Source organism: Argopecten irradians, chromosome 12 (genome assembly GCF_041381155.1).
Source record: "Argopecten irradians isolate NY chromosome 12, Ai_NY, whole genome shotgun sequence".
Classification (NCBI taxonomy): domain Eukaryota; kingdom Metazoa; phylum Mollusca; class Bivalvia; order Pectinida; family Pectinidae; genus Argopecten; species Argopecten irradians.
Window position 1 is genome coordinate 31299852 of NC_091145.1, and position 16913 is coordinate 31316764.

General features: G+C 33.6%; 1 protein-coding gene across 1 annotated transcript; it reads right to left on the reverse strand.

Annotated features, from left to right (window-relative positions):
• Positions 1–339: 339 nt before the first annotated feature.
• LOC138335921 (metalloproteinase inhibitor 3-like) lies at positions 340–2940 on the reverse strand. Its single transcript, XM_069285109.1, has 5 exons — positions 2623–2940; positions 2229–2335; positions 1769–1868; positions 1079–1200; positions 340–593 (listed from the first exon to the last, which is right to left on the reverse strand). Exons 1-5 carry the CDS (start codon positions 2777–2779, stop codon positions 414–416), a joined length of 666 nt encoding a protein of 221 aa, XP_069141210.1. The 5' UTR covers positions 2780–2940; the 3' UTR covers positions 340–413.
• Positions 2941–16913: the final 13973 nt, after the last annotated feature.

A 16913-nucleotide genomic window follows, 5' to 3' on the forward strand; every position in this document is an offset into this window, starting at 1 on the left:
TCCTCTATGAACATAAATTGTTATTTTTTTATAATTTCGCATATGAATGATACTCAAGACAATTATACAACGTACTCGTCCAGTTTATATTAATCCGATGTGAACAATATATAAAATACACAATGAATAAAACACAGAATACAAAATAAAACATTTTTCTTGTATACATGTATTGTTTGTCAAAGAAAATGATGCCTGATCCCAACACCGTGTTGAGGAAGGAGGAGGGACATAGTTTCGAGTAAAGTTTGTAAACTAAATCTTGACTAGAAACAACCAACAATCAAAATAATGATGACAGAGAAATGACAATACTAAATCATGTATGCTGCAATCAATTGGATTTTATTTTTTTCAGCGCCTCATACGATAAATCAAGACACAAATCCAGGTTATGTTTTGCCGTCATGGGTCTAGATAATAGAGACGTTGAGGCTATCGTCGAAACAGGCACCAAATGTTTTGCTCTCCTTCCATTTACACTCTGGTGCACATCCGGCCTTGGACGAATCTACGCAGGTCGCGTACTTGCAGTAACAATCCTTCTGTGCCGGAATCAAACCTGTGTCTATTTGGCAATTACTTTCACCAACCTGTGTTAGGTACAGAAACAGCTTTCAGTAAGTCATCATATGAAGATAAAGGTATCCATTGATTGGTAATTTCAAAAATTGAATCTATATTTGATATATGCGAATCTTTATAAAGTTACAAATAAAATATTTTACGTTAACAGGTTTTTATTTGCCTTTTAGAATGATCACTATGACACCTTTTAATTTAGAAGATCATTCTAAAAATCTAATTGATTATGCATTTATAATCTTTTTACATTAATATACAATGTACATTATGAAATATAAAGTTATTATTATAATAAAGAATAGACGAACCGTCAAAAAACCCAAGCAAATATCACACTTTCTTACTAATTGCGCGCGGCTATACGATTTCAAGGGCCATATCGGCGAAAACCACGCGGACTATTCCCCAAAACGGTTAAGGCACAGCAAATTATAGTAAGCATAATTTATTTGACATATTGTTTTCATTATGAATAATAAGATACATGTTTTACCTCACATTGACAATTTTTCTCATATCGTTTATTGATACCAATCTTCATGTGGCTAGTGACTTCTTCCCATGGTTCGTGCAGGCCACACGGGTCCAAAACAAGATCACCTACCTCTATTGTACCTACAATATTACGAAGTGTACATTATGAGATGGATTATACTCTTATGTTAAGGTAATTGCCCCGAATAATATTAATGTAGTTGTCTTCTAAAGTATTACACCAATATTTATACATGACTGTTTCAACACATCATGCCTATAACTCATTTACTTGTTTTTGCGACTTTTGTGGGTGAAAAAATACAATGTATGAGTAAAACATATAGGATAGTAATTATTTACCAAACTGCATAAACATTCTTTCTTATCCTACGTCAAATGTATTCGAATGCCGTTTTTATATATTTTTATATGGTTTTAAATATAGCGATTCATGTTTTCTGACTTGAAAAATGTCATTCGTGTTGAGATGTTTTCTGACTTGAAAAATGTCATTCGTGTTGAGATAAAAAAATCTTTCAAAATGGTTGGCATATATTGTATTTTTCATAGTTTTCATTGGCAGCTTTAAGATGCAAGAGTGATTTTGTTTTAAATATAAAGCCCCGTTACAAACATATTCCTACAGTCAAATTACAGGAAAATCAGAGGATTGAAGATGGTATCTTCAGGACATGTGTTTACTGACCACTGAGTAAGTATTTTTCGCCGATGATCAGTCCTACACCACATGGGAGGGTGTCTCGGAGGGTCCACACTTCCTCATAACAACCCAGTGTCACATTTCCCTGTAAATGTTGATAAAGATTAAGTTAGATTTTAAGATGCCTTTTAAAATTCAATTTGGCGGTGAAAGTATATCTTTAAGGTAAATAATGATACTAAATATTTAGATCCAGTGATTTTAAAAATGAATGATTTTAAGGACATTATATTATATGATTTGCTTGTGTCTCCAAACATTACAAATTGCTTAAAGTGACTGCAAAATTGATAATGAATTACTTTGTTCAGAATAATAGACTATAAGTGTATGATGTATTTTACAGATATATATTCAAAGATGATACACGTTAAACCGTTATCTTAAATGCACCGGACAATGATCTAGACTCGGTATTTTACGCATTACGATTCTATATACAAACCTTGTAGATTTTCTCGACAATGATGGTATATTTGTCCCGAGGGTCCACCTCTGGAGTTAGAGGATTATCGCCATAATTGGTCAAATCGTCCACAACGGCCTTAATCACTGTCAATTAAAATATATGTGGTTAGAGTCTCCTTTTACAAAAAAAACAATCTTTATAAAGTTCTTCTGCGAAAAAAGTCCACTTTTGGAATAACATTGGCCTTAATGATGTTACATGTACATAGTAACAACCAAACATGTAGGTCAATTCAGGGTAAAATAATCTGACTTGAAATTGGTGTCTTGTTCACGTAAAATTGATGTTATTTTCAGGTCATTTGCAGGTGAATTTCAATATTCAAGCTCTTGTCAGGAAAAATTGCCTACTATTGCCTATGAAACCTTACCGAAATCTGCTTTGCAGAATGCTTCTTGTGGATGGACCTTGTCCGGACACTGTGGACACATGCCATATATGGTTAGTATGTTAAAATTAAGTAGTATGGCCAATGTCGTAACGAGTCCACTGCAACCCATTTTGGAAATACTGCAATACAAACTCATGTATTTGACGATGAACAAAATTATAGCCTCGAAATGAATGTCTGTACATTGATAGGGTCAATTTATCTTTCAACAAAACTTTATTTCAATATACAATATCAATAAAAAGGGTTAGAACGTTCGATAGATAATCTCTTTACAATTCCAAATTCATTTCGAGGTTATGCGAAATCATTACGCCGTTATATAACAGTTATAAATAGAGGCAATTTTCTCCTTTTTGGACTAAAAAGGTAATTTTTAATCCAATAAGTAATGGTCATTACATGCAAACTTGAATTATATACAAATGAAGTGACTTTATATAATAAACGATATTGTAGTTCAGTAGTTTTTGCAGTATAGACATTTCTGTAAAATATATTCTTAGAAGTAATGTCAAACAACCAATATTATATAAATCTGATGATACAAATTCTATTTTTCATAAGAATAATGAATGAGAGGTTTGAACCATGTAGCCGTAGGCTCCGAACAAACGATATGTTGTAATGTTCGTTTGTAAAACTTGGATGATATGTTTAATAGTATTGGTTATATTTAGTAGAATAAATGTGAATAGAAGAGGAGAAAATGTAGCGCCCAGATCGGGGCTTGAACCCATGACTTTCGCAGAACACTAGCGGGGGTGTACGAATTGAGCTTCCTGGTCGACAATAACCTCCCACGTCCTACTCATGACATTAACAGTGTGAAATTGCAAAATTTGAACTTCTATGCAATATTGATATTACAAAAATGTATATGTATGAAATGACAAAAAATATAATGTTAAGCATTCTTGAATTTAAAACTATAAAAACTATATGAAAACAAATCTCACCTTTTTATGAAAAATGTGCCAAACTCTTTTGATCTTCGCCGGAAAATGCTCTGTGATTGTGCTTCACCACTTTTATGCACAGAGGTTATCATCAAATGTAAATTACAGGATTTATCGCACTTGAATGCATCAAAACATTAACACTGCCGTTCAAAATGGCAGAATGGCAATTAAACATGGAATGTGCATTCAGCAAACATTAGACACACGTGTTGTACATCATAATGATTGATATTTAATTTCTATGACATTAATATTCAGAAAAGGAAATAAAATAATCAATGTAAAGTACCCATAATAAGATATGTGCCAGTAAACCATGTTTAAAAGTTGGTAGTTACTTTGTGGAAGACATTACAGTGTGTAATGTCCATCTGATTTTTAATTTAATGGACATATCTTTAACCATTTTCCAGTCTGATTCAAAATTGATGATTAAATTGTTTGAAATGTAAGAAATCTGATATCATGTGTGACGTTTATAAGAAAAAATCATAATGATAATGCTAGACAATCATACATCACTTATTGTATGAAACTTTTGTGCAAAGTTTTTCTGAATGAGGACACACAGGCCTGCAGAGACTTCCTTTGAAGACAATAGATAGCGACAACCAGCTCCAAGGCCTTACACTGTACCGTCATTCCATTGCTTTGATGTAAACAAATGACTTAACTACCGGTTCATCTGTTATCGCTCACGCAGCCTTTAGTGTTGTTATGACAAAGTCCAGGGAAGGATATTACGACCGTAATAGTAGCCCCTGGAATATCACCCATTACTGTTAGAAATTGACAATACACAAAAACTTTCTTCGAAAATGAATATCACAGATAATGGTTCCTTGTGAAATGAAACGACGGAGCAATATAAGATGAATATATTATCAATGAATAAAAATAACACATAATCACTCAATTTGTTTGTGAAATATTGCGTTTTTTATCAGCATCATATACACTCTACGAAACAGAAAACAGTTGGTTATCAGGCGCGCATGGTTCTTTTTTTCCACGCACCCTTTCATATGACTGATTTGTTCCTATTTTATTCCAAGTCAATCTAAATAACGCTGTTATTAAGATTTTGTTCATTTTTGTGAAATATGTTTTTTTTCTGGAGAGGTGCACAAAAACATAAAGTGGAAAATAACCAGTTGCTCTAATGTGAGATAACATATTGCGTAATTGTAATCATGTCATGTTTTCATATCTCATTAATGTCTGGGAGATGTTTTGGTTGGGAACCTCGGCTGTTAAATTACGTAATAACAACAGATTGAAGCCATACTTAATTTTACCATTATTGGACGAAAATCATATTAATGTGATCAGTTTGACGGTTATCATAATCAATGACGTAACGTTATCATGACTTAAACCTTTGGTTAGAGAGTTTTTGTTCTCGATACTTTGATCCGTATTAATATCGATTTATCATTATAACTAATGTATGCAGCATAGTTTTGTATTACCACTTTTTCAGTTAAATTTCAAATTTGTTTTGGATTAAGAGGGGAATTAGGACAACTCGCATACTATTGCACCTTTATACGACTTTTGTAAGGAAAATCGTATACTTTGTGTCCTTTAGGTGCCTGGTCCTTTGTTAGATGATGGTGACAAGGTACACATCGTACTATTCATCGGATGGTCACACTAAAATTGTCACTGGTTGTGTGAAAATATAATTGCATAAATTACATAAAAACGCGATATTTACTTTCCAACAGTTCGACGTTTTGTTGTTTTACAATTAAAGGGTCAATTCAGTGAGGCTAATACTGTTACATTACCTCGAAGAAAAATATGATATAAATGTATTATTCTACATTCCTTATGAAACATATAACAAGAAATATTGACAAATCTCACGACATTGTTAAGTATTTAATTGATACCGTTGAAATTCCAAATCGTTAATCAATACGATTAAGCAGGTACAACATAAACGTTGTACCCATACCTGAGCCAAAGTCACGAATGTTTACCAAATGCAATACATAACCACTTAGGAGTAATAAGGTAAACACACTACTGTAAGAGCGGTTTGAGTAGTTCTAGACAAACATGTCTTTACCACACTGGCAAGGGTTAGGGTTCGGCACACAAGACGCCCGACCACTAAGTGTAATGGCTGACGATAAGCGAATTTGAACATTTCACATACATTTCACTACAGTGCGCTTTTCTCGCATATCGCAATAAAACCAAACTATAATTGTGTCGTTATATGAATACTACAACTATAATATAATGCAGCAGTAAATATGTTTTTTTTTTATTCAGGTACATCAGCAAACATTAGAATTAATGTTCATAATGTTTGTTGGGTTAAATAATTAACCTGTATATTTAACGTTTTATTAACTTATCTCTTGTTTACCAACAGAGAAAATAAACATAACAGTTAATATATACATGTATATATTCGGATTTTAATTAAATTACATTGCACATATATGTGTTTTTAACATTTATGGAGGGCAAACAGTAACGAATAAAAATCAAGGTCAAGTTAAGTTGTCACCTGTGGTCAGTTCTCTAATACACAATGTACATGTACATAGATTTACCTGTGATAATTGGGTTGGATAACATGACACTAGAGGGGGTAACCCATGTGCTAACAGACTGAATGATTGGTATTTGGTATCTATAAATATATTATAAAGGAAATGTTGGTGGTCAGGTAGGAAGTCCAATAGGTAAAATGCCCTTAGGGCTTAGGATATAGAAGGCCTCTCTGCATAGATGAAAAAGTATCTTTACAAATAAATTCATATCTACGTCCCCTAATACTGTATTTCCATTAAAAAGGAAAAATATATTCATACATAAAAAACTCCTATATAACAAAAACAAATCAAATAAAAGTAATATTGCCGATATTTTATAAGAAAAAGTTTTCTGAAAAGAAAAAAAAAAGAAAAATCAATTCTTGAAATAAAAAAAATCCATTCTTGATATCAAAATCAGAATTATTTTAAAAGACAAAAATAGCACATCATGCATAACTAAAATAAATAAAATATCTTTTTTATACTGATGTGCAGTATTATCTGAAATGAATAAAGCCATCTTACGTTTGTAACTGTGGATGGATTCAGTTTGGCTCTCTTCTTTGGTGGGGGTGGGGACGGGCTACTGTCTGGTGATGGTTGGGTGCTGCTATGCCTGCTCTCAAATTCTTGAAGAATGATACTAAGTTCACTTGGGGAATCTACAAAAAAAAATGAAAAATACATGAACAGGAAGATGGATGGCAAACCAAAAATGTTGCCAATTTTTGTGAAACCAGGTTTTTTTTTCTTTATTAATACTCTGATAAAAACAATCAATAATTTAATTATTATAATTTTGATTAATGTTGTTTACCTTATGGATATAAGATTTTCATATTTTCTATTTGGTCAAGAACGTCCAAATTGAGACAGGTTGGTCTCCTCTCGCATCTTAAAATACTTTCAGAAGATGGATTTGTACAATATGTGAATTAAATTTTATAAAAGATGAAAGTAATTTTTTAATTGTATCTGATTTATTGATTTTTAAAATGTATCAAAGAAGAATTAAGTACAAACTTATAAATGCATGGATTGAACTAAAAATAGGCATATATTTCATAATCTAGATATAGGCCTATACTCGTGTTTTTATATCAGACTAGAATATAAGCTAGATAGTTCTAAGTGAACACCGTTCCAGTCTGGCCAACTTTCCTGTTTTCACACCTTGGTAGCTACAGTGCCTCCAATTTCTTCTCCATCCCATATGCATCTGATTGATTCATTTGGCTTCAAAATCCCTGCCACAATCTTAGTCGTTGGTACTATGCCACAGCTTTTATCATCAAACAGAAGTGCTGCATAACGAGGAACTTTAGCTGTAAAATAAATCAACATGTCTATAAGTGTATAGCTGTAAAATAAATTAACATGTCTATAAGTAATTAGAGAAAATCTCAACCAGAAGCTTACATTTATATTACTACAAGATGACTTTACTTACATTTACAATGATCATTATAATAGATTTTTTCTAGCCTATCAAATCTTTTACTAATTAGGAACTGTAATGTTTGTTAATTAAGTTTTTAATCCTCCCTTAAACTTCATTATCTGTGTAAAGCAGTCGAGTGTATGTAGGTACATGTACATGTATTCATGTACTGACGTACAAGTATATATAGTAAAAACAAGAGAAATAGTTATTGATATTGAAATATAAAGGAAACGTCAATTCAAAATTCCTGTTACAAGAAGAATATTATCAATTTCAATATCTTTTTTCAATCCTTAATAATTTGGGCAACTTATGAATACTTACAAATCAAAGATTGCTGTCTGGCGGTCATGATTTCACAGTGGATCCGGGCAGTAAGTAGACAAAAAAGTTCACGCGCAAATGTTGAGGTTACCACAATGACGACAATTAGATAGTGAATGTTTCTACAAAACTGAACTGTGGAGAAGCCACAATCAAATCTAGAAGTACGAACTCAATTGAGTTGTTTTCATAAGCTACTCAACAATAGCAGCTAATGAGATGATTTGTGTTGTACAGGTAAATCCCCCATGGCCAGTAGCTGTTTGCTAACAGTGAATTGAATTGAATTGAACAGTGGAATGGAAAATAAATTCAGGCTTTGATAATCAATAATTATGTGGCTTAAACAATCATATTTAAAATTTGTAACAACTCGATAACAACAAAATGTTATTCAACATAAAATTAGCATTCTAATACTTTAGAACAATGAAGGAGCGAAGGAACTACATGTAATCGTATGTATACATTCATTTTATTTGAATAGAATGTGATGAAATAGAAGAAATAATTAAAGGTATTTTGAAATGCAGTTTCATAATGATGATTAACAAAATTAATTAAATTTGCAAGTGAAGTACGATAAGATTGTCTTGAGTCTTCTGTGTGTGTGACTTGAATTAATGAATATTGTATGATAATAATATCAATTCTACAGTATCATGTGTATATGTTTCTCGAAAACCCGAATAAAAAAACCAAGTTATTAAATTGACAAGTTCAATTGTCCTTGCACACTGTTTGGATTACTTTTATTCCCCCATATTACAACTGTTATTAATTTTAAGAATCCATGGTATACGAAAAAATCATTCATTTATTTATTTCAAAGTGAATAGAAGTTATTCCACAAATTTAATTATACGTTATGTATGTATACTTGTATTTGTAAGGTTATACTGGAACATGTGTGTATCACACTGGCAGTGTAAAACTGAAGTGCACTACGTAGTGCACTAGAGTTAACATTGTAGTGCACTAGAGTTAACATTGTAGTGCACTAGAGTTAACACTGTAGTGAACTGGAGTTCACATCGTAGTGCACTCTAGTGCACTACAATGTTTAGTCTAGTGCACTACGTTGTTCACTACGTGTGCACTACAAAGTGCACTAGATACCAAGTTTAGTTTGTTCCCAACTGTAATCTAATTTCTATTAGAACTGGTTTGCTTCCGAACTATGTGCAAATTTAAATGTACTCTTAGACTGAATGGTCTCTTTAACACTTGTGAAATTGTCAAAAGACTTAAATATCTCTCTAAATAGAATATAATAATGTTCACTTCTACAAAGAGAGTGACCATGCATGTCTCCAATATGTTTGTCCACTATATACATCGCTCTGTGTAGTGATCACATTCACGGTAGACCTACTAAGTAAAATTTCCACTTCCCAATTTTTGGTGACTTTTACAAGTCAAAGTAGTTTGCAATTTTCATGTCTTGATATTTTATGACTAGCATATTATAAAATCCATATATCCATTACATAAAACTCCCATACGTTTGTATGTTATAATCCAGAACAAACAATCTACCTGTATCGAACTGAAATAAGATTCGAGGAACGGCCATCCTTCCAATTAATATAAGTATCAAAGACTACAAAATATAAATACTCTCACTTTATTTGCAAGTATTTATTTGCTGAACATTAGCTTAGACATTAGATGTATTATATACAAATATAGCTCGCAAAGCTGGCGGCCATCTTGATATTCAAAATGGCGGTCCTTCTACATGAAGTTTAACACTCTTAGAATGTTCCTTATGTGTCAATAATATGAATGTAGACGTTGAAAAATTAGGGTCCAGCTGGTATAGAACGTAAGATATGGGTCGCAGAAGATGGGTTTTGGCGGCCATTTAGAAAACCAATATGGCGGCCGTGACGGGCCGTGATTTTTGGGGGTCCATTTTTTTCCTGAAACCTTATGTCATAAACAGGTCATATGGAAAGTTTGATGCTTTCTTCAAACTTTCAACGATTTTGCCAAAAAATCGACCTTAGCCGCTCCACTATTAATATCGTTGATTGTTGATCTTACTAATTGTATGCTTTCCTATCTCTGTTGAAATTTATACTTATAGTTATCTTTCAAAAGTATCGATATTGTTTCGTTTATTTTTTACTTATTGAAGCGTATCAGGTTCACATATGAAAATATTTTTCAGGATAACGAAAATGTTTTATTTGGCGACCGCCAAATAATTATCTGGTAGCCGCCACTTAATTATCTGGTGGCCGCAAAATAAAACATTTTCGTTAACCTGAAAAATGTTTTCCTATGTGAGCCTAATACGCTTCCGTACCGTAGTTAATAGACGCTTCGCTTGAAAATATTTTTATTTAAAAAAGCAGTTCGTTTTGAAATCGTCAAACAGTCGGAAAAGCACAGCATTACCAATACATTTTCAAACTTGTTTTCAATGGTCCATTCTAGTTGACGGGACTGTTGTAAAAAAACCTGTTTGCTGATGTACGTTATCTCCAGCAGCACAGATATTGTGAAATATCTTCGCCAGAAATATCATATACTTTATCGATTTTGAAACCGACTTCTACAGATTTCTTCAACAACATAAATCCATCTTTGATTTTCCACTAGATGTCTGCTCATCGAAGGCATTTCCCCCGTAATTATCAGTGCATTTCTCCACTTTAAACATATTTTGTTATTGTGTAAAAAACAAGTTTACACCTACATTATGAATCCATTTGTTCTGGCCTCGTAAATATGAAACTGAAATATGCTTTCGACAGACGAATAAAATTAAATCACTTATACAATATCTGTGTAAGGAGTAGCAATATCATTCTTTCATATTACAAGCTAGTGCGATATATTGATTTTTAATCAGGTTGATTTTGTTGTAGCATGCTTGGTGATATTTGCTTGCAGTATGTCATGTCTTCATACCAAAATGGACTGGATTTACACACGCATATCTCTAACATGCTGAATATCGCGTTGACAGTTATTTTTAAAAGATATAGCATAAGATGTACTTTGTAAGCCATCGATGACACAACAAACCTGTTCTCTTCAAGTTATTTCTGATAAAAAGTCGTTTAGTATAGGCGTTAAAACATTTATATGCATCATATCATGTAGACCTGTAATGGCTAAAAGGATATCACGCATTGAAAATTCTTTATTAAGTACATCGTCACGTGAAACTCAAGTTTGTTATTGGAGGTGATGGGCGCATATCATGTGATATGCCTCTTTGATGATACTAAGTCAGCCGTAATCTTCAGCACTTTTTCTTCTTGTTACGTGCTTGCTGTAGTGTACTTTGAATTAAGAGTCAGCAAGCTTCAGTATGATAATGCTTTCTAAAGACGTCCTCTCTTTTTTTGTCGTTTACGTTAAGTGTGTGCTTTAGACACTAGAGAGTGGTTAAGTTATGTTTGTTACTGAAGTAGGTTATAGTGTTAGCCTACTTCACTGAACCATTATGTAAAAGAAAAAAGGGCTGGGCAATCTTTTTTCTATCTTACTGAACTAGTCGCCCCATCCGTGCTGCAATATTGCAGCTTTAAAAACCTCTATTCTGTATTTGAATATTACAGAGTGACCTCCCTTTCGGGTATATGTAGGTATCCATTGTGACGTCATTACTTTGTGAGCCCAACTCATCATTTTCTCTGAAAAGTATGACGTTACCTATTGAAACACATAACATCATTCAATACCTACTCGCAAGGGCAGAAAAAAAATATGTAATATGCAAATACGGAATACAGATAAGGATGTCGTCTTTGAAAAATAGAGTTGGCCGGGGACGTGTAATCGTTCTAGTCCCATCCCTATCAGTGCTTCTCTAGATCAAACGGCAGTCCCGACAAATATCCTCCAAGGGACGACGGCTGTATCTAAATCTCAGATCTGGTGAGGGTCACATAAAGGGATAGGAAAGTCATCGGTCTCGTGTACTTAATACATTACGTAAAGGCCAACCTTGACGTTTATGTATACAGTACCCTTGCGGGTAGCTATCAATAATGACGTCATTATGTTTTAAGCGAAATTTACGTCGTTTTTTTGTTGTTGTAAAAAATGACATTACGCTCCCAAACATATGAGCAATCAATTACGTTACAACCAATACTTATCTGCTATGGAAGAAAACTGTAATTTTCAAATATGTTAAAATTCACTCACCATGTCATACCTTTTAACGTTTTGGCGGGACTATGGTTTCTATTGGTGATGGAATGACGTCAAAAGACGATTTCCCGCTCTAACGTCTTTTCAGGGGGAAGATTATAAAGACTTAAGTTTTAACACCACTGGAGATACTAGTACTGCACCAACGATATCGAGTTTTATTTGGTACATGAATTAATTTCATAATCAGACTGATACTTACACGTATTGGTAGCAATAATGAAACATTTTCTGAGGTCTTTGAGGTCTTTGGACGTGCACAATGTTAAAACTACACATTAAGAAAACATCTCCAACGAGCAGGTCATTAGGGCTATAAAGAATATAAATAGATTGCCATTAATTTGAAACAAAGGGGAAATTGATCATTCTCAATGACAGGTTAGGAATTGATTTAGGAATCAAATTTACAAAATGCACACTTATCATTTAAAACTCTAAAATCAACGACCATGGAATCTATTCCAATATCAATTTAATATCGCTATGAGATCATAATTACAGGAAGGTAATTATCTTCGCCTATCAAGATAATTAGTAAGCAGGATATACACTGAGCGAGAGGTACCCTAATTTCAATATGCCCGGAGATTATATAATATGATATTAATCCTATTCATCACGATGCCTTTCTCTGTCGATCATCATACCTCAGGCTCTAAATGAGCAAACTTCATCAGTTCAAGGACATTTCACCACGATAGTGTGTCATTGTGTCATTCACCCAAGTAAAAATATTCATTGTTGTTCCAAATATCAATCTCCGTGATCAATGTCGAAGTATACCAATTTCCTTTTTGTATAACACTTCGCAAGCGCCAATGCCTTGGGGTACTTTTCCCCTTAGATTTATTTCACTGTTGTACTAAGAAAGAAAGCTATACTTTATGGGTGACAGTTTTTGTGGGCATTATGCTTGAAGCAATAGGTCACATGGAAATTTTACTACAAAAACAATAATTTACATTTGTTACTCTCGTAATTGGAAACATATCGGGTAGAACTGTCATAAACATCAAACTTCCCTGGCAGTAGATAAAATAAAAAAATGGCGCGATTTGTTCATTATTCTACATCTATTTCTTTATTTCAAATTTGTGGTTTTGAGCCCCTTATACTTATTGTCTGGTTTCGATCGCTGGTCGATGCTTTTTCTCCTTGTGTGCCGGTTTTCTTCAAACACAAACACATGGCATTTTCTTTGACTTTCATGACTTGCACTTTAAATAGAATGTCACACAATTAAACAAGACGTATTTCAGTACGACATTCTAATTACAAACATGTAAATTATATTTGATTGTTTGTTTGATTAATTAACGTCCTATTAACAACCAGTGTCATGTAAGGACGGCTTCCCATGTATGCAGCGTGTGGCGTGTGTGAAGTGCGCGATGCGTGTTTGGGAGACTGTGGTATATTCATATAGTGTCCTCTTATAAAGTGGAACTGTTGCCCTTTTATAGTGCTATATCACTGAAGCAAAAGACACTAAACAACACATGAGATACCATGTTTTTAATAGCTTCGGCTTAAACTAGAATGTCACACGAAGAAGGAGTCTTTCCGTACGATAATATAGATATCAGAAATCTCCACACAGCAACAAATTCCAATTTACATCTTATTATTACACTTACACATGTCTGCCCTGTGGTATCAGAAAGCTCTAAGCCTGTGGAGCCAGGATGGAATTTAACTTGCAGAGCACGTTTCGCAAAACACAACAATAGACATTTACACGTTCACATTCGTTACCTAACGTCGTTTGTCAGACTAGATGTGCTCCAGTATACTATTGTATAATATATTATCGCTGTATGGCATAGAAGGTTTTTGTTCGCCTGAATTTGTTTTATTTGGTATCTAATTTCCCAGATGTGCCCTAAATTCAAAGTGTTTGTATTTACAATATGTTTTCTTGTCTTCGCTTTAGAATTTGCCCGTCGGCACTATCTAGTAATATTTTTCACATATTTTATTATTCAATAAACCAACTGAATACTAAACATGGAACAATTGACTTTTCTTTCAGAACAAAACATAAGATAGACATATCATTACATGCTATTGTCTGTATATGGTTTATTTACGGCCAATAAGACTCATATGTACTCTACTGAAAATAGCAGTAATGTTAAATGAAATGGAGAAACTGATTCAAGCTTTGTCTAGTGGCTGTCAAAAAAAGTAGATAAATTTGAATCAAATGCTTAGATTATAAGAGATTTATCACAGCCATCGCATGTAAAACTTAACCTAGGGTATAAACTGAATATGTCATAGATTAACAATTGATTCGGATTGTTATTTGGAATTAAAAGTCTTATAGCTAAAGCACCTCAACATGGGAAAAATACACCTTATTTCAAATCTAACCGGTTGTCCACACAATATTTTGTATTTCAATTTCTAACAGTTCTTTTCTTTTATAATTTGTTTAGTGGATTTTTATTTCTTAAATAATTTTCAACTGTGTAACATTTCAGAGATAAGATTTTCACGAGGTTATAGAATTCCATGTGTATAATAGATTGAATTAACGCTCCAATTTCCCGATCTTGACTTCTACACTTGTAATTTATTTGTACTTAAATACTTTGGAGGCGATTTATTACCGCGATTTCACACTGCCCTCGAAATACGCGAAATAAATTGCACGCAAATAAACGTCGGTTCATAGTAAGTATATACCAAGAAGATTTTAAAGATGCGCCACCGCTCAAATAGTAATTTCTCTCTCTAAGAAACATAAGCAGACGAATAAGTATTTATCTTCAGTTTCAAAAGTTACTTACTTTACCATTCACCATTACAACGTCAATTGAAAAGTTTGAGCTTCTTATTTTAATAGTATTATTTCAAAAATAATTACTTGTGTCCATAGCAAAATCCGTGGCACTTTGTCCTTTATAAAATGAAGTTCATGTACTGATTTCACATGCACCAAAAGGAAAATAAATAATTCTATATTTATGTTTGTGTAATAAGACACATATATACACGATTAAAATCAATTATAGTTCACATGATGGTATATCGTTTACACTCTGTCGGCTGTGGAGCATCCTTAAATAAATGTTTATTGTTATGGCAATATAACATGAAACACCTAATAACATCAAACACCTATATTAAAATCTTTCAAATTAATCGTAAAATGTTTTCGATATAAACATAATACCAAATGGAAACATTGTCCTTTAAATGCCGCTGTACCTCTTCCTTCAGTAGAAAGACATTTATATGGTCGTTACTAGGTAACAGTGTTAATACAATGACAATAAATTCTGTGTGCTTAGGTCACCTTACAACCTTAGAAAATCAAACGGGATAAATTAACAGTCTTACTAAGCGACAACATGCAACATTGAAGCATATTTGTGTTTGCGTTACGTGTTTAATTACACCAATTAAGTAAAACGTACACCACGATATGCGATCTATTTCGTAACATTTCCCACAGCACTGGGAATCTTGAGTCTACACGTCTGTGTTGCACACGGCCTAAGTGATTCAGCTCCTCGTTTTATAGTGTCGCAGGACCGTCTCAAGATCTCTACTTCGGTGCAATTACAATAAAGTTTGCTATTAATTCTGTTTTACTGTTGTTAATGTACGACTTTGTACTTATAAATGTATTTTCGAGTCTTCGGTTTAATTTAAGACTAGTGCTTTACTAGCCATAAAGCAACGTCCCCCAGACCACAGACATTGCTTAGTAAACCAATCAGCAATTGGAGACAATTGCTTTCCCCAGGAATTCGTTCGTAGGATTTTCAGCTTGAAACAGATTGGGGCACTCGCTAATTCAATAAGTTTGTAAAATCAAAGCGTGTGTCCTGTATTGTTCCAGCACGCATTGGAACACTTTCCCTCCGCCATTTCCGCTCCGTTAGAGCAAGAGGGTGACCGGGGTCCCTTAATTGGATAACGTTAAATCACTTTCCTTACACCGGTAACACCTTTCTGGGCAATTTCTTCCTTTTTTGCACGACCATTAATCCATCTTTACTCAGCAGTAACATTAACCTTAAGCTCCCGTTATCTGAGGGCTACAATTGTTACAGTAATACAAATATTCATTTTCTTTCTTGAAGAGGTGCTGACCTATATGGTAGTGGAAGGCCATACACACTGAGGCATGGTGTGGTTTCGTGTTGTTGCGCCATTATCTATACCTACGACTTCCGACCACTTTTCATCAGCATGAATGATCTATGACTATACTTTTAGAGCCTCGTCGTGAATGGATCTCCTGGCAACATTAAACAAGACTAGATATCAATAGCACATCGGTATTATAAGTCATGTCCTTTGATTTAGAGAACACATCAGTCACATTTTAAAGACAAAGAAAAGCCGGTAAGTGCAAAATTGAGTCAATATTTAGGGAACCATGCAAAGTGCATTACATCATAGAGTTAAGTTTTATCTTAAAAACTGTAGAAGAAACAAAGCACATGTTTGCCTAATCATTTGATCTACCTTCAGTTTTGTTTTAACCACTTCAGACCAACACATCAACCCTTTGTCAACTCTCGCAGTGAGGTCAGGTTGGAACGTACTAGAGTTTCAGTGCTTCTCAGACGTCAGTAATAGTCTATTTCATCTTTCCACATTACAGAGTTAGCTCCCTTGCGGAAAGGTACCAATTGTTACGTCATTATTTTGTAAGCGCCAATTAACGTCGTTTTCTCCGAAAAAGTATGACGTTATGCTCGCAAACACGTGACGTTACAAACTCGGTAATATGTCATTAGCCGTTCATCTTTTAAACCATTCCCGTAGCACATATTTGTAGTT